Source organism: Phyllobates terribilis, unplaced genomic scaffold, assembly GCF_046119375.1.
Source record: "Phyllobates terribilis strain yellow unplaced genomic scaffold, ASM4611937v1 Scaffold_1__5_contigs__length_1240528914, whole genome shotgun sequence".
NCBI lineage: Eukaryota > Metazoa > Chordata > Amphibia > Anura > Dendrobatidae > Phyllobates > Phyllobates terribilis.
The window spans coordinates 325009414-325037301 of NW_027362761.1; the positions used below are offsets into that span (position 1 = coordinate 325009414).

The 27888-nt window shown below is 41.4% G+C and overlaps 1 protein-coding gene across 1 annotated transcript in view; it reads left to right on the plus strand.

Moving 5' to 3' along the window:
• Positions 1-8145: 8145 nt before the first annotated feature.
• Positions 8146-27888, plus strand: part of GALNT9 (polypeptide N-acetylgalactosaminyltransferase 9) — a 746930-nt gene continuing 727187 nt past the window's right edge. The window contains exon 1 of the mRNA XM_073676039.1: positions 8146-9146. Coding sequence (XP_073532140.1) covers positions 8906-9146 — 241 coding nt within the window. The 5' untranslated portion in view covers positions 8146-8905. The remainder of the gene's footprint in view (positions 9147-27888) is intronic.

A 27888-nucleotide genomic window follows, 5' to 3' on the forward strand; every position in this document is an offset into this window, starting at 1 on the left:
GGGGAGTACTCGGCGCCCGGGCCTTGTTACGGCCTGACCCTGGGGGATGTCGCAGTGGTCGGCTCCCGCGGCCGTACCCTGGGCCTCTCTTTTAAAAGGGTGGATGATTGTGTTACTAAGTTCGTGACGCCACCTGTGGTGTCTGGTGAGGATCACCAGCACTGCGGCAGCCCACTGAGGCCGGTGTTAAGGCAGCTTGCGTGGTATAGCTCCCCACAGGTGGAGCTAGGCCTCAGGGCAGCGGGGATTTAAGGATGCAGGACAGATGGGACCCAGCTGGGTCAGAGCAAGAACAGGGACAGACACGATAGTCACTTCAGTACCTTTTACTGATGGAAATTCAGGCACGTCCCGGAGCACTGTAGGGTGAAGGGTGCATATCAGGATCCTCCCCAGTGAGCGGGTGTAGGGCCTCCTGTTTCTTGCCTTCGTGTGGTAAGTTTCTGACCTGCCTGGAGCTAGGCCTAACCTGGTTTCTGTACTGCACCGGCTGACTTTGTGGTAGGGCCTTCTCTTGGAGCACGCGCTCCCAGCTTGTGGGGCCTCTGTGACTCCTGGCTCTGTTACTTATCAGCTCTTAGGTGATCCTGGGACTTGAAGTCTTCCAGGGATTCCGGTTATGTCCTACTGGGTCCTAGAGATCCCGGTAAGCTCGGACCCGGTGTACGGTATATGCTTTCTGGGGTGAGCTTGTACAGCTCCTCTGCCCCCAATGCTACTCACTTTCCACTCACCTTCGGCCACGCTTGAGCCCTCACTAGGCTATACACACTAGCGGCAACTTGCCGCTCTTCACCGATCTTATGGCGACGGCACATCTTGAGCTCTAACTGAGCTACAACTGCATCTGGACTGGGCTCCACTGCAGGCTGACCTCTCTCAGACTTGACTCTCTGTAGACTCCAGACTAGACTGAGCTCGACTCTGTATTCAGGTCTGTACTTGCTGAACTCTCCAGAGGAACTAACTGCCTAGCTCCACCTTCCCTATTTATCTCGCTAACGGGCTCCCTCTGATGGTCTGAGGTGGAAGGTGGAGGTGTGTGTGTGCTGTGGAGGCCTCTTGTGGAGAAATCCGTTAATGCACCCCTCTAGGATCTGTGGCTCCTAGCACAGCTGGGCGCCACATTCCCCCCTAGCAAAGCTCAGCACTCCCGGGCTGAAGTACATTTTAGATAACGATAAACATTAACAATAACAATCTTCCCTTTATGGGAGGCACATTCTTAAACGTTGCATAACATTCTAAATAACAAATTTATACGTATAGACCATAAGCAACCTCAGAATTTAAGTCTCCTTTGGTGTGGTTCCCCGAAAGGATGTCCATCTCACAAGGCACAGTACTTGGTAGCTTGAGGGACCTGTCCCAAACCCTCAACGTAGGCCCTGGGGTGGCTGCAGGGCATGAAGATCCTGAGTTGGACCTCCAGTTGGGCCACTCCAGACAGGTTTTACTTCTGAGGTCACCTAGAAGGGCACTCCAGGGAGTGCAAATATTTACAAGAAATAGTTTTTGGGCTGCACATAGTCCTCAGCCACAAAGTTCTGTATGTCACAAGGGAAGTGTCCGTATCACTTAAACTTTTCATCAATAAGGCAAAACACAAAGTAATGTACATATGCACGAAAACACACAGAAATACAGTTCAATACCCCAGGGGTAACTATCTACACATGTCAGAGGTTAGCTATCTTACTGATTATACCTGACAGGGGGTTGACCTTTAGTACTACACGTGGACCAGCGTGGTACTGGAATGCATGAGGCACTAATAGGTGCTCTACCTCCCAATGTGTCAGTACTAGGTGTGGAGGGGCTACAAGGCTGCATTGACCTCTCTACAGGACTGGCAAGTATACCATAGGCTGGGCCTTCTTGCTCTGCTCCAACCGGGGATCCTTCTTCTGGGGACTCTTCTTGAGCTGGCTCCTCTTCAGCATTTACAGGTTCTTCTTGCTGTGGGTAGAAGGTAATTACAGGGATGATTACTGCTCCTCCTAGTTGGGGCCAGTCTGCCGGTTAATCTCCTAAGTCAGTGTGTATTACTGCTTCTTTAGGCTCCTCCGGGATAATGAGAGGCACCTCTCCTTGGGGCTTTAGCAGGTCTGGACACAACTTTAGGTGATCCCTGGATACTGTTGCAGTCGTCCTTCCTCCATCTCTACTAATTATGCAGGTCTTCTTATTATCAAATCTTGAATTCAACACAGTGTAGGGTTCCCTTTCCCACTGGTCATCAAGTTTGTGGTTTCTTCTTTTCCTTTTTAGTACTACTTCACCAGGTGTGAAGTGTTCTGCTTGAGCACCTATGTTATATTGAGCTTCCTGCTTGTCGCTCACCCGAGTGAGACTGTCTTCAACACAGGCTTGTACTCTTCTGTACTGCTCCTGTCTGGCCGTGTCCAAGTCCTCAGTGGTCACATTCGCTTCTGGTTCTACAACACCAAGCTCCAGGTCCATGGGCAGCTTTCCTGGCCTTGGTTGCATGAGATATGCCGGAGTACAGTTGGTGGAACTTACTGGTATGTGATTGTACAGATCTACTAGGTCAAGTAGTAGGTCTGGCCACTGATTTCTCTCCTCAAGCGGTATGGTCTTTAGCATAGAGCTTCAAGAGGTAGTCACCGGAAATGGTCTTCCAACAATCTTGAAGGCGTTCCCAGAGATGCTTAGCACTTGTTGGCCCTTTTGCCTTCACTTTGCGGTCCAGCTCACCCCAAACCATCTCGATTGGGTTCAGGTCTGGTGACTGTGGAGGCCAGGTCATCTGGCATAGCACCCCATCACTCTCCTTCTTGGTCAAATAGCCCTTACACAGCCTGGAGGTGTGTGTGTTTGGGGACATTGTCCTGTTGAAAAATAAATGATGGTCCAACTAAACGCCAACCAGATGGAATAGCATGCCGCCGCAAGATGCTGTGGTAGCCATGCTGGTTCAGTATGCCTTCAATTTTGAATAAATCCCCAACAGTGTCACCAGCAAAGCACCCCCACACCATCACACCTCCTCCTCCATGCTTCATGGTGGGATCCAGGCATGTAGAGTCAGACCAAAGCACAGATTTCCACTGGTCTAATGTCCATTCCTTGTGTTCTTTAGCCCAAACAAGTCTCTTCTGCTTGTTGCCTGTCATTAGCAGTGGTTTCCTAGCAGCTATTTTACCATGAAAGCCTGCTGCACAAAATCTCCTCTTAACAGTTGTTGAAGAGATGTGTCTGCTGCTAGAGCTCTGTGTGACATTGACCTGGTCTCTAATCTGAGCTGCTGTTAACCTGCGATATCTGAGGCTGGTGACTCGGATAAACTTATCCTCAGAAGCAGAGGTGACTCTTGGTCTTCCTTTCCTGGGGCGGTCCTCATGTGAGCCAGTTTCTTTGTTTCTTTGATGGTTTTTGCAACTGCACTTGGGGACACTTTCAAAGTTTTCCCAATTTTTCACACTGACTGACCTTCATTTCTTAAATTAATGATGGCCACTCGTTTTTCTTTACTTAGCTGCTTTTTTCTTGCCATAATACAAATTCTAACAGCCTATTCAGTAGGACTATCAGCTGTGTATCCACCAGACTTCTGCACAACACAACTGATGGTCCCAACTCCATTTATAAGGCAAGAAATCCCACTTATTAAACCTGACAGGGCACACCTGTGAAGTGAAAACCATTTCCGGTGACTACCTCTTGAAGCTCATCAAGAGAATGCCAAGAGTGTGCAAAGCAGTCATCAAAGCAAAAGGTGGCTACTTTGAAGAACCTAGGATATTAGACATATTTTCAGTTGTTTCACACTTTTTTGTTAAGTATATAATTCCACATGTGTTAATTCATAGTTTTGATGCCTTCAGTGTGAATGTACAATTTTTATAGTCATGAAAATACAGAAAAATCTTTAAATGAGAAGGTGTGTCCAAATCCAGGCCTCCATTGGTTAATAAATTTGATTTTCATTGATGATTTTTGTGTGATTTTGTTGTCAGCACATTCAACTTTGTACAGAACAAAGTATTCAATGAGAATATTTCATTCATTCAGATCTAGGATGTGTTATTTGAGCGTTCCCTTTATTTTTTTGAGCAGTGCACTATTGGTCTGAGAACCTGATATTTTGCATGCTCTAAATACCAGTGTACTATGTTTATGATTGAGATCATTGCCTCTTGGATTGTCTGACCACTGTCAGCACTTTTCCTGTATAGGGATACTGGCTTTATATACAGTACAGACCAAAAGTTTGGACACACCCTCTCATTTAAAGATTTTTCTGTATTTTCATGACTTTGAAAATTGTACATTCTCAATGAAGGCATCAAAACTATGAATTAACACATGTGGAATTATATACTTAACAAAAAAGTGTGAAACAACTGAAAATATGTCTTATAATCTAGGTTCTTCAAAGTAGCCACCTTTTGCTTTGATGACTGCTTTGCACACTCTTGACATTCTCTTGATGAGCTTCAAGAGGAAGTCACCGGAAATGGTTTTCACTTCACAGTTGTGCCCTGTCAGGTTTAATAAGTGGGATTTCTTGCCTTATAAATGGGGTTGGGACCATCAGTTGTGTTGTGCAGAAGTCAGGTGGATACACAGCTGATAGTCCTACTGAATAGACTGTTAGAATTTGTATTATGGCAAGAAAAAAGCAGCTAAGTAAAGAAAAATGAGTGGCCATCATTACTTTAAGAAATGAAGGTCAGTCAGTCCGAAAAATTGGGCAAACTTTGAAAGGGTCCCCAAGTGCAGTTGCAAAAACCATCAAGTGCTACAAAGAAATTGGCTCACATGAGGACTGCCCCAGGAAAGAAAGACCAAGAGTCACCTCTGCTTCTGAGGATAAGTTTATCCGAGTCACCAGCCTCAGAAATCACAGGTTAAAAGAAGCTCAGATTAGAGACCAGGTCAATGCCGCACAGAGTTCAAGCAGCAGACACATCTCTGCAACAACTGTTAAGAGGAGACTTTGTGCAGCAGGCCTTCATGGTAAAATAGCTGCTAGGAAACCACTGCTAATGACAGGCAACAAGCAGAAGAGACTTGTTTGGGCTAAAGAACACAATGAATGGATATTAGACCAGTGGAAATTTGTGCTTTGGTCTGATGAGTCCAAATTTGAGATCTTTGGTTCCAACCACCGTGTCTTCGTGCGAAGCAAAAAAGGTGAAAGGATGGACTCTACATGCCTGGTTCCCACTGTGAAGCATGGAGGAGGAGGTGTGATGGTGTGGAGGTGCTTTGCTGGTGACACTGTTGGAGATTTATTCAAAATTGAAGGCATACTGAACCAGCATGGCTACCACAGCATCTTGCAGCGGCTTGCTATTTCTTCTGATTTGCGTTTAGTTGGACCATCATTTATTTTTCAACAGGACAATGACCCCAAACACACCTCCAGGATGTGAATGGAGTATTTGACCAAGAAGGAGCGTGATGGGGTGCTACGCAAGATGACCTGGCCTCCACAGTCACCAGAGCTGAACCCAATTGAGATGGTTTGGGGTGAGCTGGACCGCAGAGTGAAGGCAAAAGGGCCAACAAGTGCTAAGCATCTCTGGGAACTCCTTCAAGATTGTTGGAAGACCATTTCCGGTGACTACCTCTTGAAGCTCGTCAAGAGAATGCCAAGAGTGTGCAAAGCAGTCATCAAAGCAAAAGGAGGCTACTTTGAATAACCTAGAATATAAGACATATTTTCAGTTGTTTCACAAGTATATAATTCCACATGTGTTAATTCATAGTTCTGATGCCTTCAGTGTGAATGTACAATTTTCATAGTCATGAAAATACAGAAAAATCTTTAAATGAGAAGGTGTGTCCAAACTTTTGGTCTGTACTGTATATGTTTTTATACATGTTTTGTGTATCTTTGTGCTTAATGGGATATTTGCCATTTTTAATACTAATTTAGTAAAAGTTAAGTTTTATCTCCGCGTTCTATGCTGTATACACCTTGAAATTAGCAGAATTGGCACATTAGCAGCTGTCTGATAGATGATCCCCTAGTTTTGCTTTACTTGATTCTTATTTATACAATTATGATACATACTAAAATTTGATCACTTCATTTTGCATTTTTTTGCAGCGTTACGCTACCCGAAAAACCCAAGTTCTAGCATTTCGATTTCTTTCCCCTTACAGTAATTATTGCCAATCATATTAATTAAATTAATATTTTGATAGGATCTTTACAGATGCTGTAATCCCAAATATGTATATATTTTTTATTTTTTACAGTTCCTTATTTTTAACTAAGGAAAAGGGGTGATTTTAATTTTTATGTTTTCTATTTTTTCAACATTTTGAAAACCTTTTTTTTCTATTTTTTACTTTACTTTGTATCTCGTTAGACAACTAGAACCTGTTATCATTTGATCACTTTCACTATATACAGCAATACTACAGTGTTCCTGTATACAGTAAAAATCACTGTCTTATGACGTTCAGCCTATGGCTGGATGTCAAAACAGAATTAACATGACAGGTATGGGGTCCTTCAGAAGACCACAAGGTGTGATGGCAATACATCAGCACTCTGCAATTGCTTTTTCAGGAGTGGCCAATGAGTACCCAAATGAACGGTGGGGCAAGATTGAGGTGCTGTCAGTGATTGACAATTGCTTTTAGGAGGCCAGCAGTGATATGCGGTAGCTCCAATCACTGCTGTAAAGGCAGATGCCAGTTATGTAATATAGCTAGCATCTACCCTATACGGAGCAGGCTCAGCTCCTTAGCCTGCGCCGAATGCCCTGACATGCTGCATGTCGTATATATCCATCAAGATGTGTTAAGAGGTTAAATAAGCAAGGAGGTCTTTCACATTTCTATTTTACTGTATGTTCATCATGTTCAACCAGGAAGAGGGGATAGAAAATATTTAAGAAAATAAACAAATCAACTAAAGCTCATATTTGTAACTTTCATCATATCTAGAGGTATTCAAAATAGATTAATATTGGTTAATTATTGTTTATATTTGCATAACCTTTTATATTATCATATGTTAGGAATAAGAAACACAATTATAAATAGAAAAATAGTGTATGGATAAAAGGTAAATAGTGCACATACATCACATTAAATATGACAGAAAAGTGCAAAGTGGGTATTAAAACAATAAAGCATGTGGTATTCACAAAATGTCAGAAAAATGCAGAATTATAAATCCCTTAATATTTTCCAGTTTGCATGGAAGATGTAACAAAAGAGATCTCAACAAGTTAATTCAAAATGAACATTATATTTTTTTTTTACAAAAATTAGTGCATATGAATATTGTCTCCTTAATGCTATTATTGCTGTTGGGGAGACACTGGTAGTGATGAAGTGACGACTTTATTAAATAGCAGAGATGAGTGACTGATATTGTTGGCTAATTTGCTGATTTGCCAGTCAATAAAATACAATGGAAGAATAAATTTACTAATTACTTTCTGCTAGTTGCCAAAAAAAAAAAATCTTATACCTGGTTAATTGATTTTCCATGCATCTTAATAGTCATTAAATATACAATAAATCTTCATGTCATAATCCAATAAACCAGCTCCTTAATACAAAAATCTTATCAATGCAGAAATACAACAGGCTTTGTCAAAAAAGGGCAGTTGTTTTTAAGCCCAAATGCCATCATGGAGGATGAAATATGATCAGGGTAACTTTGCAAGTAAATGTTTGTTTGTATAAGACAAAATGATTTGAAATAGATTTTTGTGCACAACAACAACCTTAAGTCTACTTTTACACTGAGTTTGTTTTTAAAACATATTTTGCTGCATATTCTCTGCCAAAATCCATGTGAAAACCTTCCCCAAATTATTGCCTTATTGTTTTTAATGAGAAATCTACAGTAAAATATTTACTAAAGTGGTGTTTGTACGTGTGTGTGTGCATGTGTGTGTGTATATGCATACGTGTCTGTGTGTGTATATGCATACGTGTGTGTGTGTATATGCATACGTGTGTGTGTAATGCACAGTGCTGTGCTCTACTTTTGCTTACAGAACAAATGCAATGATGAGAAGAGCACAGGCATGAGGAGAAGGGTTAACATTAGCAGTATTCTGTGAATGCTGATGAGCATTACTACGTCACGTTGCACAGGCGCTCTGTGCTGGAACAAAGACATACAATCAAACACACAAATACAATAACATACAAAAATACACAGATTCTCCTACACACAACTGCAGGATTACAAAAGTAGACTTGTCTACAGTATTTTCTACAAAACCGTTTATAAATTATATGCTGTCTATCGTCACCAGTAAATGTAATTCCTGGCATTAAGAAATGTTCTTCCTAGCACATAGCATTTAGAGGCTGCAGTCTGCTTCCAAGCTGCTTCCACATCAGAGAGAAAACCAGTGATGGGAGGTGGTGCTGAAATAGACAGCTCCCTGTTCCAGAACAGCACAGAGCACCGAGAGCGAAAGGAGGGACGTGGTGCTGAAAGAACAGCTCCATAGATGAGAACACACAGAGCAGTGGAGACGTAGAGGAGGGACATAGTGCTGAGACAACAGCTCCATACCCAAGCACTGGCCAGATAGATACCAGAGGGATGTGGTGCTGAAAGAACAGCTCCTGAGCCTTTCAGAGAGTATATTATACTAGTCAGGGCACTACTAGAGCTTGCTCTTAGTCAATGGTATTCTCTAGTCACAGATTAATTTATAGCTAATTCCCGAAGAATTTTTTCTGCTGTAGATGCGCTCTCCACAACAGGCTGTTGGGCTGCAGCTATACATTTCTGTGGAGCTAAAAGATCAGCTTTAAATGTATCAGATGCTTTGTCTTGCAGTACATGATGTGTCACTTGGTTTCTTCCATTCTGGACTGCTCTGCTGGGGCTCAGTGTAAATGAGAGACTTCACTTGGGATGCCCTGATGCTGGATCTCCACAGATTTCATGGCGGTGGCACGAAAAATCAAAACTTTGCTGACTGTGAATATTTTAGTTTTTGTGGGGATCATCCTGTTTTCAGTTTACTGCAGGATCCAGGACAGATCCCAGGAGCTTGTGCAGATTGTGAGAAGTTCTGACCGCAGAGTAAGGAGCAGAAACACCAAAGTGGGAGCTTTGGTTGACCGAGAGTCTATACTGCAAAGACTGGATCACCTAGAGGAAGTAGTTTATAACCAACTAAATGGTAAGATGATCTGTACATCATTGAATTGTCAATCTTATAGCCGGATTTCTTAATGTTTATTTGTTGTACTTTCTGGGCCTCTCTATGTCCCTTGGTTGGATGTTTTTATTTCAGAGTTTCCTATTTGATATCCATAGATATAAAAGTAAATTAAATGTTTAAGATCAAATAGGTATATACACTAAAATACATTTGAAAAATACATTATTAATGCGGTGTGGGATTCATAAAAAAATATAGATTTCACTTTGGATATAAAAATGCAGTTTATTAAATGGAAGTGCAATCTAAATACATTAATCTGCAATACACAATGTGTCAAAATTTTGCTGCTAAGATTTTGGTGTTCTTGTGTGTGTGTGTTTGTGACATTTTATACAAAGGCTAAACAAGCCATACTTCCATGCTTCCATCTCAGATAATTGATTGAATTTGTTTCCCTGTGTAGGCATGTCCATTGACCTTGGCCAAATGCCTGCACTGGTACATGGAATGGGTTTTGGATGTTTGATTGCATGTAACTAACAGAAAGACTGTGGGTGTTTGAAATAAGAATTTAAAGTAACAGATAATTTAAGCAGAAACGCTCCCTTTGATGGTTGATACACAATCACTTAAAAGCTCTGCTAAATGTTGGTGAGTGCAGTGGAGCAATAACGTTCATTTAGTGTAAAAGGATTTAAAAGAAAAAGGTCATAGTGGAAAAAGGTCCGTAGGAATCCTAGTACTTAGCGGTTCATAGATATAGACTTTCAGTCAACTGTTAAACTGTATTGTATGTTTCTATTTTTAGGTTTGTTCCAGATAAAATGTCAGCTCTGTAAATCCAATACAATTGATGCAAAGATATAATCTGTTGCAATGTATCTATCCTAGCTTACCAATGATGCTAAAGACAAACTCTGTTTTTAAATAATCTTTTTCTTAAGGCTTGGAATGGAAAAATGTCCTTCAGACACCAAAGAGGTTAATGATGACAAGACCATCTACCTGAGTTATACTGCTTCTAGGAGTGAAAGGAATGTTTGATTCACAAAGCATTGATTTATTGGCTTCTTGTATTATGTAGTATTGCTATGTATGCACAAGTATTCAGGGATACATTGTTCGGCAATGGGTAGAAGATTTAGGTGTTGGTAATACACTTGTCATTAACCGCCAGTTTATTCAATCCTATATATTTATATCTATAGATATAAAAATCTATATATAGATATTTATATATATAGATGTATATATCAGTATATCTATATACATATATATATATATATACACATTTCTGTACATATATAAATATATATATAACATGATTATACTTTTTACAACAAATGTATAAGGAGTATACATATAGAATGTGTAAGTAGTAAGGGATCAGGATCTATGCATGTTACTTTAGTTAGATAGTTTCTGATATACAAATATACATCTTCATAATATTCAATTAAAACGATAAAAGCTAAAATGTTTACTACATAAAAAACACATCTTAAAGGGTACCTTTTTTAATATTTTCCCTTTCTTATGTGTCTTACAAATCAATGGGATCCAGGTCTCGAGACCCCCAATGATCACTCAAAAAATAACTCAAAAATACATTGCTCAGAAGGCAGAAGTGTGAGCTCCTGAATGAGACTGTACACAAAGTGGGCACATGCTCATTGAAAAGTCTATGATCCTGTACACTGCTTTGTGCACATGCTCATGGAAAAGCTCAGTGCTTCAGCCTGTTGAGTAGTTCACTTTTAAGCAGTTTTTTTAGTGGTTGGTGGGGCTCAAGGTCTTGGGACTCAGACCCCACCTCTAGTAGGATATCTAACAAAACAAAATGATGTTCAAAAGAATAAAAGATGGAAACACTTTAAGCACAATACAATTGTTTAGCAACTATCAATCATATAACATGACTGTAAGTATTATGTTTCAACATTGTGTAAACTATTTCAAGTTGTATAATTTGCTTAACAAATAATTGTGTATTTTGTAAATCTGTAAAGAATAGAAAGTCAGTGAGGGAGGAAATGTCTCCTTGCATGCAGAACAAAGTCTAAAAATGTAGGGTTATTTTAGTAGTACTCCACAAAGCAAGAGTTTCTTACAGATCTTATGATGGCTTTTCCCTGTCTTCTACTTTATAGAAAGTCATAGAATCTTTATTAAGCTTTCTCAACAGAAGTTGCCAGTGTGGTTGCATAGCATGCATACTGTGCTTTACAGATACATTTTAGTACGTTCTAAAAGCGGCTGTAGAGAAGGACTTCTTCACTTGGCACATTTACTGTATACTGTTTTCCTTCAACTTTAATAAGCTGTGATCAGTCAACACTCTTGTCTCCGAAATAGATATCTTTTGCTTTAGTTGAATTTTCCAAAGGCATAAAGCACCATATGGCTTAAAAAGCTTGTAAAGTTTAGACAGTGTCACGTGATGAACTTCAACAACTATGACACACAGTAAGTAAAATAAGTGTAATCCAGTAAAACGTGAATCAAGAGGTATATTTTAAAGAAATATGGGTTGTTTTACCCCTCAGTTCTAAGATAAAATATAATGTACAAACTGTATAGCAAAAATTGCCTGTCTATATTTTGAGATTAGACCTTTCTTATAACTATAAAGTAGTATTCTGATCTACAGCAATTCTAAATTGTTATAATGGTTTATAATAATATTGCCAAAGTAAAACTATGGAAACCAAACTGCCTTTAAAGTTTAAAATATGTCTTTCATATTTTAAAAAAGGTTATTTTATGCAAATGTTATATCTGTATGTGCAGAATAGTTTCTGCAGGTTCGACCTACCTACGAAATCCATAAAAAATATTCTTACAAGTTTTAATGGCTTCCAAGTTAGATGCATAAAAAAAATACAAAAAAAGAAAATCTGTACACTGATTAAAGCAATTGTTTTAAGTCCATAAATATTTTACTGATTTAGCATAAGGTCTACCATAATTTTGGATATGTGGCTTCTGCGTTCTATTCTTATTGTATTTTCTTATTGTACTGATATACAGTAAAGAATTACTTTGTCATCAGTAGATGTAATGGAAATGTATGTCATGGCACCTCTAGAAAAGAACAGTTTTGTTCAGTTTTGAACAAGATTAAATTTTTAGCAATACACATGTAATCAGCATAATGTACTTTACAAATATGAAACAGAATCCATTGCACAAGATGCCAATGTTGAATTGCTGAGAAAATAAATAGTTTGATGAGGCCTGTAACATTCTGTGTGATAATTGTGTACATGATAGGATTCCAAATTTATAAAACATTTGGCTTGCCAACAGGACAATAACGTAATAGTGAGGGATTACTTTCATGGCCAGATGTATATAATTTTTGTCAGATACAGTATTTAGTGGAGACATCTATATATTAGCATTGCATCTTTATCACTTCTGTAAAATAAATATGAAAATTACCTAGAGAGGGTTTTTCTTCTTGTAAGAAATTCCAAGTGACACAACTGAAAACATAAACTTGCTGGCCTGTTGCTCTTCAGCATCTCAGCCAGCATACGCTGCATAATAATTATAGCCAGCATGGCTGCAGGATCACATAGCCAGATAAAGCCGACTATAATCTCGATGTATTGGTCAGGTACAAAGGCAGATTTAGACTTTTCAAAACTTTTTTTGATAACTTAAGTATGGTAGATGGTGCTCAAATGGCAATATCTAGCAAAACATTGATGTACTATATTGAATTTTGGTTGCTCATGCTAAATAACAAATTTACATCCCATCAATGGAAGCCAAGATTTAGCAAAAGATCATGGCATAATTACATTTGTTATTTCTTTTTTAACTTAAATTATGCCATTTTCAATTAAGTCAAAACTTTCATAGAACAAAACATGAACAACTAGCCATCTGAAATCCCAAATGCAGAGGTCAACATGATGTGGCATTACAGCTGTTGTAAAACTAGAACTTTCAGCATGTCCTGACAGCTGCTTGACAGTTTTATAACTGTGGGTCTCTTGCAGATTACTGAACCCTTCCCTGAGGTACACTGACAAGCAAAAGGGTAACAATGTTTTGAACTTATGACTTTCAGGCTCCATATCCCACCATCCACTACTGCTTCGAATGTGAGACTACCACCATTTTATAGACAATCATCTTGGCTATCTCATACATAAATGTGACTTGCAACTATTTAGCATTTGATTATTTATGCAGATTCTTGTCATGTCACTGCATTGTTACTGTTTTGCTCCTGGTGATAGAAAAATATTTTTCTTCTGGTTTACTACAAAATTCAACCTGTTCTCACATTCTCTAATAGCTAAGTGTGTTATTAGGTTGATTTACAAGCGAACAGTCACTGGTTTGAATCGAGAACCAGTCATGAAGAAGATTTCCACAGAAAAGAGAAACAGCATCATCCAGTTCATGGATAGTGGTCTCTCGGCCAAGAAAATTGGCAAACTACATCATGTGAGTGCCATAACAGTTGGAAGAATATGAAAGAATATGAAATGAAGTCCATCCATCCATTCAAAAGCCAAGAGGTAGATGCCCAGGCAAAATATCGGAGCCAACAAGTTGTCTCATCACAAACTCTATCAGTTCTGGCACGACAAACATGGCAGTGAGAGGTAGCTCATATGCTTCATAATAGTGAGATCACAGACGTCCATGCAAGTACCATGCGACGCACGTTACACAAGTCTGGAATGGTCCCCCAAAAAGAGGTGAAGGAGCCTCGATATCAATATCGTCATTAGAAGCGTTTGCTCAAGTTTGCAAAAAAGTATGAAAAGTGGACAATGGAATATTGGAATCGGGTGATTTGGAGCGATGAGATGAAAGTTAAAAGACTAGGCTCTGATGGGTGCACATGGGTCTGAAAGAAACAAGGCAAAAAGGGGCTAACGGATACAGAAATTGAAGGAACTGTCAAATTCGGTGCATTAAGCCTGACATTATGGGGTTGGATAGGAGTTGGGTACTTGACCAGGATTGATGGTGCTCTCAAAGCTGAGCTATATGTGAGTATCCTGCAAATCAACTTAATTCATACACTTGAGAACCATCGGTATGAAAAGGACGACATAGTGTTCCAGCAGGACAACGACCCAAAGCATATGTCGAGACTGGTGAAGAAATGGTTCAATGACAATGAACTCGAGGTGCAGGATTGGCCCCCACCATCACCAGACCTCAATCCAATCAAACACTTGTGGGTAGAGTTGAAGAAAAAGCTGTATACATACCAAGTGAGTTGACCAGTATGCACCATGCATCAACTTACATATAGAAGAGACCTGGGACCAGATTTCGGTCGAGACATGCTTAAATCTGATTGACAGCATGCTTAGAAGGCTTCAGGCAGTGATGAAAAACAAAGTTAGCGTTACAAAATGCTAACAAAATAATAAAAATTTAAATTTAGATTTTTAGGAGCAAAACAGTAACAATGCAGTGACATGACAAAAATCTGCATAATAAATCATATGCAAAATAGTTGCAAGTCATATTCATGTATGAGATAGCCAAGATGATTGTCTATTAAATTATGGTAGTCTCATATTCAAAACAGTAGTGGATGGTGAGATATGGAGCCTAAAATTCAAAAGTTTAAACCATTGTTAACCTTTTGCTCATCACTGTATAAGTGGTTACTATCGTTTCAACAAGCTTTGCGTAAATCAATAGCACACTTGAGCCACTTCTTATTCCCCTGACTCTTATACTCATCTTTGTAATTTACTCATAAAAACTACTAAAATGCATCTTTCAGAAAACAGGACTGACTTCCAGCTCACTGAGGAATCAGATTCCAGATGCCTATAAAAGACTATGGAAAGAAGAGGGGAAGAGTGAGGGAGGAGCAGAATGAGGGAACAACTAAGAAATGCATAGATGGTGCTGCTAGTTCTAATAAGTGTTGTCCCTCCTAGTGCTGGATTCACAGCTATCCTGCTCAGCACTTGTAAGGCAGCTGGGAAAGCGGTGGTGGTCTTTCCGGAGGGTACTGGCACCTTGGATACTAGTGGGCATCGGGGCGGATCTCCAGTGGACAGTGGGCTAGGCTCTCTTATTTCTCTAGGCGCAAGCGTACCCCTCGTAATTCCGAGCATACTTCGATTCCCCAGTAGGTTGCCTCTGATTGTGAGAGGTGCGGTGTCACCTCCAGGAGGTGGGTTTGGCATGGGATCCCTCATTACCCGTGTACTCCATTCCAGGGGACCTACCTTAGGCCGTGGTGTGGTTGGGAGGCAGGATGCTGTCACTCCCAATGCTAACGCTATTCAGGGGTCCCAGGTTCCCCAGTGTCAGCTGTTGCCAGGAGACATGGGCCGCCATGACTCTTATTGTGTGACTTGACAGGAGGCAGCAAGAACATCTACGGGAGAAGACCCCCAATAGAAGAGTGTTTCCTGCTCCAGAGTTGCCCATTCTTCAGGGAAAGAATCTATGCAGTTGAGGAGAGTGACCCCTTCGGATGACCAAATATGCTGCTGTTGGGAACGGAGACTAAGCCTTCTCTATGGGTAAGCTAAACACCTGGTGCGGGGTTGCCCTTGTCTGGAGCATTCAGGAAAGGACTGCGCATTGTTGGAGAGGGGACTTCCCAACAAGCTGCACGGGTACCCCTATTTAAAGAAGTGTTATTTTCTAGTGATGAGTGAGTACGGTAATATTCGTAATCGCTATACTCGTAACGAGTACTTTGTAATAATCGCGTATTCGTTCCAAATAGTGAGTACAATGTAAGTCAATGGGAAATGCGAGTAATTTTGAGATAGACCCTACAAAGGAGGGGCCTGAGGAAAAGGCTGAAATGGATGGGAAAGTGGTGAAACAGAATGGGAAGAGCCTGGAGAATGTGCCTGCATGCATTTCTGACTCACATATGGTTTCTGGGAATAAGTTTGTCGCAGTATTACGCCACTTTTACACACAAGAACAACTACCAAACCTTACCTAAATTGCATTTAACAGGCCAAAAAGGTTAAACAGTTTTTCCTGCATAATCACTTGTATATAAGGCTAAATAAACCAGAGAAACAAAAATAATATCCCATTTAGCCTTTGTTCACACATACTGTTGAGGCTTTTTTACAATCGCCAAGAAAAATGGCCAAGAGACATGGAGTACTAGAAGGTAGCAGTGAGTGCGACCTACGATCCTCAAGTATGGCTGAACTCTGTGAACCGGAAAAATAAAGCTGCACTAGTAAACTGGATGACAACCTCAAATATATCACTTCTGCAAGTCAATGGACAAAGGATATATGTTGCCCCCCCTCCAGGATGGTTTGGAGAAGCTTCTCCGAATGGCTTAGAGATTTTGATTGTCAATATTCCCCAGATTACATAGCAAGAGAAGAATTCTTGATACTGTACTACTTGGTCCAGTGCAGAATGTGCATTGCATTTCCAAAAATTACTCCTGGGGGCTGTGCCATAGGTGCAGGAAGATTCCATGACAAGGACCTCCCTTGACAAACATGATCTACATTTGGCGTAGTCGGCAGGCTGCAAAGTCCTCGCATCCAAACAGCGGGGTGAACAGGTCCTGTGGCAAGAGAGAGAAGATGCTGGATAAGGACAGCAAGGACAGCAAGAAAAATGCCCCTGATGCAGATGAGGCGCCAGAAGATAAACATATGAAACAGAAAGAATTGAAAAGCGTACAAACCAAGATGGTGGATGAAAATGGAGATCTCAAGATGGCGGCCAGCAACATGAGTCCCAAGATGGCGGATGATGGAGCGGAGGCTGTCGATAGCTCCGCCCATCGTGGGCGTCCTCAGCGTAAAATGGCTCGAAAAACTGTATGGCATGGACGCCAGGCCGGGCTGAGACTGTGGCCCTCTGTGAGCGGTGCCCACCTGTGGTGGGCGCTGCGAAGAAAGAAGAAACCCCACCCACCATTGAAGATCCCAAAAACAGAGTGGGAGGAATTGGTGGAGGCAGCTCCACCCATGGACGGGCGGAGCCTGTAAGGAGGATCCCTCATGTCAAGCAGTGCGGCGCCAATACTGGAAGAGACAGTAAAGCTGCAGCAGCACAGCAACATGTCTCACCGTGGAGGCCTCGGGCGGATGGAATGGGACTGGCGCCAGGAGATGCAGCAGAAGGAAAGAGAAATGCAAAGGCCTGTGTGGCCAACTGTGATTGACGCGGTACAGGTGGTGGTGGCCCAAGACCAGGGGGTGAGTCCTAGAGTCGCTGCCGCCCCTGCGTCAAGTGCCCTGTGGGACTGCCTGGTCCAACACCTAGCCCAGCCATAGGGGGGAGGACCAGGAGAAGGAGTAGAAAGTCCTCTTCATCTACTAGATTGGCGGGGCAGACGGTCCTATTACTCAAGGACAGTGGGGTGTTTAACTACAGCCACTATGCAGAAGCCGCTGACTAAATGGGCGGTGTGTGAACTGCCACCCAAGTTGTGCTAGTTACACTGTGAAATAAGTAAAAGGAACTGTTCTGCGTTCTTAGGGGCAGGAGCCCCTGTTCAGCCCGGTGACGACCAGAGGTGGCCAAGGATGTGGTCACCAATAGAGACTGTTCTGCATCACTTAAAGGGCAAGCAGCCCTGATAGCACCAGGAAGCAATGGTGCTGGCCGGACGGCCAGAAGATGACTTTATGTTTGTGTGTTTCCCCCTTACCAAGTTCTGTTGCACACGTTTGTGCATTCCCCTGCTGGATTACGGGACTGAACCCTGATAGGGTTAACTGAAGGACTGTGTGCAACTGCTCCATAGACTGTGCTCTTGTATAAGAGCCATTGAGCAGTACATGGTTCTTAAAGGGACCGTACTCAGCAAAAAGGAAGGAGGGGGAGAAACTGTCAGGACAACCCGAGGATCGTGCCGGGTCACTGCTCCAGAACTGTCGGAGCCGGATTTGTTGGCCAGCGGGCCTGTGATGGACATTTTTTTGTGGGTCCCAGGAGCAAGGGGACCGGGGTCAGATGGACCCATATTCAAAGGAACTTGAACTCTGTGTTCAAGGGTCCCAACCGAGTGAGACTGAGGTCAAGGTTGACCAGCAAGAAGAAGTGATTAAAGTAAATTGATCTATCGTACATTTTAATATAAACATATGTGTTGAATGTTTTAAATGTGCATTGGTGTTTCTTTTTGCAGGTGTTTTCATGGTCGGGACGACCATGTTTTAGGAGGGAGGTATGTAAGAGGGTGACCGGGACGGTCATGCGCCTCTTCCCTCTTAATGCACATAATGCTGTGTTCTATGATTATATATGAGCATTCATATGATCTAATGTCTGATGGGCTACTTATAGGTTCAATATAGGTGGGTGCGGGTAGACTATTAGATTGATAGAAGCTGTAGTGCAGAGGTGGGCACTATAGCACACAGAGTATTCAGTTATGGTTGGGAAAGAGTTAAGGGGTTTAGGAGCTGATCCAGTGTGGGAGTGGCAGGTTTAGTGAAGAAAGGAGTCACTTCCTGATTGCAGGCAGAGTTAGTTGAGTGAGGGACAGTGACTTGTGAGGACGTGTCAGGAGGACACAGTAGAAAGTACAGGAGAAGGGTGTGTGTGTGTCACAGTCTGGGAGTTTTTGGACAACCTTATCTGGAAGGTGAATCCGAACAGTCTAGTCAGCAGGAACAGATGTACATGGAGAGGTCAAGGTGGGAACTTCACCTTACGTGCCAAACAGGACAGCCTCATCAGGGAGGTGGATCCAAGCAGGTCAGGCAGTGGGACAGAGAATGGAGTTGCCCAGAGAGCTGGCGCGCTCGGTGTTGGTCTTCGTGTCCAAATCAGTGTCCGTGACTTTCCTCTCTGGTAAAGTGCCGCTGTATGTGAAGAGATCACAAAGAGACTGTATCACTTGTTACTCCCTGTATTTGACTGTGGCTGCAAGTACAGAAGTTTTTACGTGTTTAAGCTGGTCTGGTTTTCTCCTTCTGAAGGTTAAAAGACTCAACACCCGGGACGGCGGGTCAGAAGTGAGTATGGAGGTCTCCTCCATGGAAGCACCACAACACACACACACACAGGGATTCTCAGAGTCCACTTTTTCTGTAGTGGGCCTGGGTGAGGATTTAATCACTGAAACTGACATGCCACTCGCCACCGACTGCTACCCTGCCCCCCGTTACACAGGAAGCCACCATCCCAAGGGCCTCCAATCACAAATAGTAGTTAGGCTGGAGTAGGAATACTTTCCTGGTTTGTCCACTGCACAATGTGCATAGGATTTGTAAAAATTAGCCCTATGGGCTGTGTCATGGTTGACTCACTATTTTGGCTGTGCCTGTGACAGATAGCTTGGTTTGTGCCATCAACATCTGAAAATCTGTCAATAAAACCCCAAATGTCATAAAAGACTATTGTTAAGGGACGTGGTGTTGTCAGTGGTGCGCGAGAAGGCACTCAGTCTGTGTCAGGTCAGAAGAAGCTTGATGCATCCACTATGTTCCTGGAAAAAGTTCCCAGTCTGGAATGTAAACGTGTGGATAGCAGATAAGGCCTCTACGCATTTGTCGAGCAGCAACAAGTCTTCCACGACCACACAGTCTACTGTGGATATACAGAAGGCTGGATCTTCCAATCCTGGAGCTGGTTCTCCTTCCTCCCGCCATTATCAGTCACAGGAGACATATGACCACTAGCTTGGCCACTCCGAGGATCTATTTGGTACGTATCCTTTGGTTGGCTCTGGCCTATCACCGTGCAGCATTGAAGAGGGACAAGAGGAGGTGGCGTGCGTTGATGCTCAAGTATTTGAGGACCTACGGCCAGAAGAAATTCACTTTGAGGAACGTCATTTACTGTCTCCAGAGGTGGAGGCTGATGATGATGAGACAAAGTTGCCATCAGGTCAGCCTACAATGTCAACTGGGAAGGAGGATGAGATAGAAGACGAGGTGGTTGATGATGAGTCCACTGATCCGACCTGGACTGTTGGCACACATAGCCATGACAACAGCAACAAAGAGGAAGATGGATATGTAGCACCAACACAGGCACCAAGGGATTGTGGTTTGCCCAGAGTGAGAACTGGGTCAACTGTTTCCAAGAGAGTTCCAGAAAATTGGAACTCTGGGACCTTGTGGAGTGTGTCAATGACTGCCTTCTGAACATCTGTTAAGTCATCAGTCTTCCCCATGATTGTGGAGCCTATTGAAACAGACTAAGAGACATTTTTAAATGCTTAGGAAGCCTTTACAGGTGTTTTTTGTTAATTATTTTAATTTACTGAGATAATGACTTTTGTGTTTTCACTGGCTGTAAGCCATAATCATCAACATTAACAGAAATAAACACTTGAAATAGATCACTCTATATAATATATGAGTTTCACTTTTTGTATTGAAGAACTGAAATAAATTAACTTTTTGATGATATTCTAATTTAGTGAGATGCACCTGTATATGCCCATCTCTTGACAAGGACAGATTTTCAGACCTAACCTTACCAGATAATGTTCCTTTAATGCAATCTTGCATTGCAATGCAAATTTTTGTTTAAGTACTATTATTGATAAATATATCAATGTAATAATAGTGGTTAGATCAGTAATATGCACCTGTAGCAAAATGCCACTAGACAAATAGGTTTCTTTAAGGTTCACTGTCACCTCGGTACAGCAACCTATTACACAGCTAGGTTGCTGTCTTATATGAGGTGTGCTGGGAGCAGACTTTGCTTGGCATGGCACAAGTTTGGACCCTGCACACCTCAGATGAGCCGGCAGATACAGGAGCAGGGCATCCGCAGATGAACCTGATTACAAACATGAGGTAGAACCAGGTGAAGCCTTCCAAGCGAAACGCGTATCTAGAACATGCTGTTTTACCTCATGTCACTTTGATTGCATTACTATGGTAACACTTGTTCATATGCTTTTTTCAACGGTTGTTTACTTCTTTTTTTGCTGTTGTTATCAGCTTTTCTGGTAGGCTTGTTTTGGAACCCTACATACAGTTATATGAAAAAGTTTGGGCACCCCTATTAATCTTAAGCTTATTGTTTTATAAAAATTGGTGTTTTTGCAACAGCTATTTCTGTTTCATATATGTAATAGCTGTTGGACACAGTAATGTTTCTGCCTTGAAATGAGGTTTATTATACTAACAGAAAATGTGCAATCTGCATTCAAACAAATTTTGACATGTGCATAAGTATGGGCACCTCACCAGAAAAGTGACATTAATATTTAGTAGATCCTCCTTTTGCAAAAATAACAGCCTCTAGTCGCTTCCTGTAGCTTTTAATGAGTTCCTGGATCCTGGATGAAGGTATTTTTGACCATTCCTCTTTACAAAACAATTCCAGTTCAGTTAAGTTTGATGGTCGCCGAGCATGGACAGCCCTCTTCAAATGATCCCACAGATGTTCAATGATATTCAGGTCTGGGGACTGGGATGGCCATTCCAGAACATTGTAATTGTTCCTCTGCATGAATGCCTGAGTAGATTTGGAGCGGTGTTTTGGATCATTGTCTTGCTGAAAGATCCATCCCCTGCGTAACTTCAACTTTATCACTGATTCTTGAACATTATTGTCAAGAATCTGCTGATACTGAGTGGAATCCATGCGTCCCTCAACTTTAACAAGATTCCCGGTGCCGGTATTGGCCACACAGCCCCAAAGCATGATGGAACCTCCACCAAATTTTACTGTGGGTAGCAAGTGTTTTTCTTGGAATGCTGTGTTTTTTTGACGCCATGCATAACGCCTTTTTGTATGACCAAACAACTCAATCTTGGTTTCATCAGTCCACAGGACCTTCTTCCAAAAAGAAATTGGCTTCTCCAAATGTGCTTTTGCATACCTCAGCCGACTCTGTTTGTGGCGTGCTTGCAGAATCGGCTTCTTTCGCATCACTCTCCCATACAGCTTCTCCTTGTGCAAAGTGCGTTGTATAGTTGACCGATGCACAGTGACACCATCTGCAGCAAGTTGATGCTGCAGCTCTCTGGAGGTTGTCTGAGGATTGTCCTTGACTGATCTCACCATTCTTCTTCTCTGCCTTTCTGATGTTTTTCTTGGCCTGCAACTTCTGGCCTTAACAAGAACTGTCCATGTGTTCTTCCATTTCCTTACTATGTTCCTCACAGTGGAAACTGACAGGTTAAATCTCTGAGACAGCTTTTTGTATCCTTCCCCTGAACAACTATGTTGAATAATCTTTGTTTTCAGATCATTTGACAGTTGTTTTGAGGAGCCCATGATGCCACTCTTCAGAGGAGATTCAAACAGGAGAACAACTTGCAAGTGGCCACTTTAAGTAGCTTTTCTCATGATTGCATACACCTGGCTATGAAGTTCAAAGCTCAATGAGGTTACAAAACCAAAAAAGTGCTTTAGTAAGTCAGTAAAAAGTAGGTAGGAGTATTTAAAACAAAAAAATGATAAGGGTGCCCATACTTATGCACCTGTCAAATTTTGTTTGAATGCAGATTGCACACTTTCTGTTAGTACAATAAACCTCATTTCAAGGCAGAAACATTACTGTGTCCAACAGTTCATACATATATCAAACTGAAATAGCTGTTGCAAAAACACCAATTTTTATAAAACATTAAGCTTAAGATTAATAGGGGTACCGAAACTTTTTCATATAACTGTATATTTATGGCATTGATTAATGCCTTATACTTTAGTTTCTTAACCAATTTACTATATTGTTTCTGTTTACCAGCACACAAACATGTATGGCCTTTTTTCACTTATGGTTATACGCTTCTTCATATTGTGGTAGACACTTAAATTGCAGGGGTACTATATGACTAATGTTATTCAGAATATATTGTATTATAAAATGGACAGCACGATGGCTCAGTAGTTACCACTGTTGCTTTGCAGCGCTGGGGTCCTGGGTTATAATCCCACTAACATCTGCAAGGAGTTTGCATGTTCTCCTCATGTTTGTGTGGGTTTCCTCCGAGTTCTCCGGATTCATCCCATACTCCAAAAACATACTGATAGGGAATCTATAACGTGAACTCTAATGGGGACAGTGATGATGAGAATGTCTGTAAAGAGCTGCGGAATTAATGGTGCTATATAAGTGAGTAAAATAAATAAAAAATCTAGTGAATGCTATCATTTTTCAACTTGAATCTGACACAACACAGAGGAAAACATTGAAGGCAAGAATAAAGCTGGTTTGCTTTTGTTAGCTGCATAAAATGACTCTTAAATATCTATGATCAGAACTTTAATTATGTTGATACCATCAGCACAAAAAAAGAATAATTCTATCTTGCTGTACAGGCTATTAAGAAAACATTAAAAATAGCATGCTGGTCCAAATTACAACCTCTGGGGAACCTCACATAGCATAAAACAACTGGAGCTTGTACCATTTGCTAATACACGAACACAAGCATTATATGGCATTTATGTTAGAATTAATCGCTTGGCTGGAGGTTGACACTTGGATGCTAGAACATAATGAAAGTTAGGTTGGGAGGAGCATGACAAAAACACCTGTGACATGAAGCCTAAAGAAAGAAATAAAGAGCGCTTCAGCACTTCTATAGTACAATTATATAGTTTTTGTATCTATATATATTGCATAAAACATAAAATACATTGTTTTGTTATTATGAAAATAACTACTATCTGACCACATATTAAGCATATTGACTTAACATTATTACAGTTTTTCTGCATGAGTAATACCAGACATATGACATTATATAGATCAGCATAACACATTGTCAAACAAAAAGACTATAAAAAAACAAGAAAATAAGGGATAATACCAAACCTTTAATACAAGGAATATGAATGTGCATATTCCCCAAAATAGGGGAAACAATTAGGTTCAAGACTTACAGTAGAAAATAATTTTAAAGATAGCATTTGAGAGGCAACCAAAAAGGAAAAAAAGCTTATTTGACACATATGTCAAAATCTGGCCCGTGGACCAAATCTGGCCCACAGGGTGGCCTGGGACGCTGCATGGGTCCCCTGAGAATATTTGGCCTACAACGCTGGGCTGGTCTCCCCCCCGGCATCGCACTTTCGACTATACCGGCATCCTAGATGCCGATACAGTTGAAGGCAATAATGGAGGAAGGAGTGTCAGCTGATATTCCCTCTCCCATCATTCCTTCACTGCGTCTGATGTCTCAGCACAGGGGGCGCGATGACATCATTACAAAGTGCCCCCTTTACCGAGATGTGCACAGGATAATAAAGACACCATGAAGAGACCGAAGCAGTGGGGAAATGGGCAGAGATGAGTATTTATTTATTATTTTTAATGTGGGGCATATTATACTGTATGGAGCACTATGTGGGGCCCTTTATACTGTATTGAGTACTATGTGAGGCCATTATACCGTATGGAGCACTATATGAAGCCCATTATACTGTATGGACCGATATGTTGGGCCATTATACTGTATGGAGCACTATGTAAGGCCATTATACTGTATGGAGCACTATGTGGGACCATTTTACTGTATGGAGCACTATGTGAGGCCATTATACTGTATGAAGCACTATGTGAGGCCATTATGCTGTATGGAGCACTATGTGGGCCCATTATACGCTATGGAGCACTATGCTGGACCATTGTACTATATGGAGCACTATGTGGGGCCATTTTACTGTATGGAGCACTTTTTATGGAGCATTATACTGTATGGAGCACTATGTGGGGCCATTATACTGTATGTAGCACCTTTTGAGGTCATTATACTGTACGGAGCACTACGTGTGGCTATTATACTGTATGGAAAGCTATGAGTGGCCATTATACTGTATGGAAAGCAATGTAGGGCCCTGTTATACTATATGGGGGACTATGTGGGGCCCATTATATTGTATGCAGCACTTTGTGTGGTCATTAAACTGTATGGAGGCTGTGTGGGGCCCCATTATACTGTATGAAGAACTATGTGGGGCCCACTATACTGTATGGAGCACTTTTTGTGGCCATTAAACTATATGGAGGGCTGTGTGGGGATTACAGTTGGAGAATCATACTGTGATGGGGTCACCATTCTTTGTCGGGGGGATGGAGGGAGGGGGGGTGCAGAAGGGTCATCAGGTCATCATATCATGCCTGTGGAGGAATTCACTGGGGGGGGGGTATCAAACTATGTTGGGGGGCACTTTTGTTTGCATCATACTTTATTATCTGTATTATTCAAGGTTTTTTATCCTTTGCTATTACATATTTAAATTAGGCCATTGGGCCATATGCTTTTTACTGCTTTTATATAACATATTATATTATTCCAATATTTTATTCTAAGATCTGTTAATTAAAATGTATTTTGTCTGTGGGACAACCCCATTAAGTTTGTTTCAATATGAAAAAGTTTATCATTATATTTGATGATAAGGAAAAACTTCCTCAATTCTATTTATTTTTTTAATAAATATCAAGGTTGGCTCACAATTTTTGTCCAAGCTTTTAATTTTGGCCCTCTGTGTATTTGAATTTGACATCCCTGGTTTAGACTGACAATAACATTTTGGTTAAATATGACAGGAAGGTACAAAAACATATAGACATTTACAGTATATTTTATATCTAGAAAGTCATTATTAAAGATAAGTGGATTGATCCTCGGAGGATTGAGTTTGTGTCAAATATCCTGAAATTCACAGTTCCACGTTAATTCAAACACTTTGATATTTGCAATTTGCAAATAAAAAATAATAACTTGGCACTATTTTCTGCATAGCTGAAGAATCAGAGAGTGGGCTAATGTTGCTTTGTGTGGCCATGTTGGCTTCTCCTGGCTTGCCCTGTAGCAGGGAAATCTAGCGGATTACCATACCTTACCATACCTTGTACATTGGTAGTCAGTCAGAGATCAGCATTCCTAGTAGAGCACAATAAGGCACCAGGCTGGCAGTTTGTAAGACAGAGTTGTTTTCCATCTCCAGTTTCCACTGGGTAAGTGGAATATACATATCATATTGATCTCTCTTCTTTTCAGTATAGAGATCTGTGCAAATATATTTTTGTGGAAAATTTGGTGAACCCGGAGAGTTCGAATACCAAATAATCTTCTACAAAGCCTTTAATTGCCCAAAAAAGGCACGTGTAAATGCAAGGGTCTCCTAGGAATATATTAAATTACTTTGAAGCTCTTTAATGCAAACATAGACTCAATAATGTCCAACTGTACACAACACATCTGGCTGTGGGCAGGCGGTTGGTAACTGTTGGTGACCAACATCCATTTTAATAATGTACAGCAAAGACAAACTTTTCAGGCTTTTTAAAATTACAAGAAAATGTCAAAAATTATCCCTCTTAGGCTATGTGCCCACGATGCAGAAATGGTCAGGATTTTTTCCTGAGCGTTTCGGCATCTCCCTGGCAGAAAAAACGCATGCGGATTGTACATGCGTTTTCCTGCCAAGCACATGCAGAAATGAAGTGTTCTTCACTTGCATTTCCGCATGCGGGTTGTCAAGCGCTTTCCAAGCGATTTTAGCATCACTTGGAAAGTGCTTGACAACTCGGTCACACTATATAAATCCATGCAAACAGCATGGATTTATATAGCGTGACCCGAGAGAATGTCAGAAAATAAAAAAATAAATCTATACTTACCTTCCGATGCCCCCCGAGACTTGCTGCGCTCCTGTGCTGGCTGCCGGCAGATCGCGGCATGCTGTACTGAAGGACCTGCCATCACATGACTGTGACGTCACCGCAGGTCCTTCAGTCCTGCGCGATCTGCAGGCAAGCACAGGGAAGGAGTCCGGGGGCCATCAGAAGGTGAATATAATCTTTATTTTTTATTTTATTCTTTTTTTACAGCTTTTAATGGTACCTGGGTGTGGAGGAGAGTCTCCTTTCCTCCATACCCGGGTACCATCCGCACATTAGAACGTGCCAATTATGCAAGTACAGATGCAGTCTTGTGGAATTGGCGCGTTCTAATGCAAGTCAATGGCGGCGAAAACGCAGCACTTCCGCAAAATAATTGGTAGTGCTGCACAGCACATGCGGATTATCATTGGGGAACATGGCAGGCCTTCTACCATGCATTTTTTAAGCGTTTCTGCAGCGTTTTTGCCGCTGCGGAAACGCTTAAAAAACGCATCGTGGGCACACAGCCTTAGTCTTTTGTGATCAAGGACATCATTCTGTTGTTACCTTTAAGTCCATGAGAACAACTGAAATTTCATGCACGGAGGTCAACTCAGAATTCACATGCCTAGGCTAGTGGTCTACGCCAAACCTGATTGACTATGCATTTTATAAACTGCGCATGCAGAGTCCTGGATTTAATAATAATCATCCATTCTTGTGGCAACAACACTGTCTGTGTATGTCCTGTCAACTTTGGATGGTACTTTCCCTGGGCAACATGGTGTCCAGACTAGAGATGAGCGGTGTTCGACTAGAACTGTTCGCCAATCTCAAATTCGAGCTGTTTTGGGCGGTGTTCGAGTTGTTCGACGAACCCGAACGATTTGCAAAAAATTCGGCTGTTCGAGGTTATGTTCGATAACTGTTCGTGCACCAAAAGCGTGTCCTGCATGTCTGGCGCTATTTAGAGCACCAATCATGCAGGGATTGTCTGCCACTCACTGTAATGCCACAGCCATGGTGGTTGTGGCATTAGAGTGATTGCCCAAATCGATGGGAACTGTGCTCACAGTGAAACATGAAAAGCCGGCAATTCAGCAGCGGCGTACACCGGTACCCGACAATTTAGAACCGAAAGAATAGAGCTTCACACATAGATAGAAACATGTCAGTCACATATATAAGAAGTACAGTGACAGTGTTGATTACTGTACTTGTCATTTA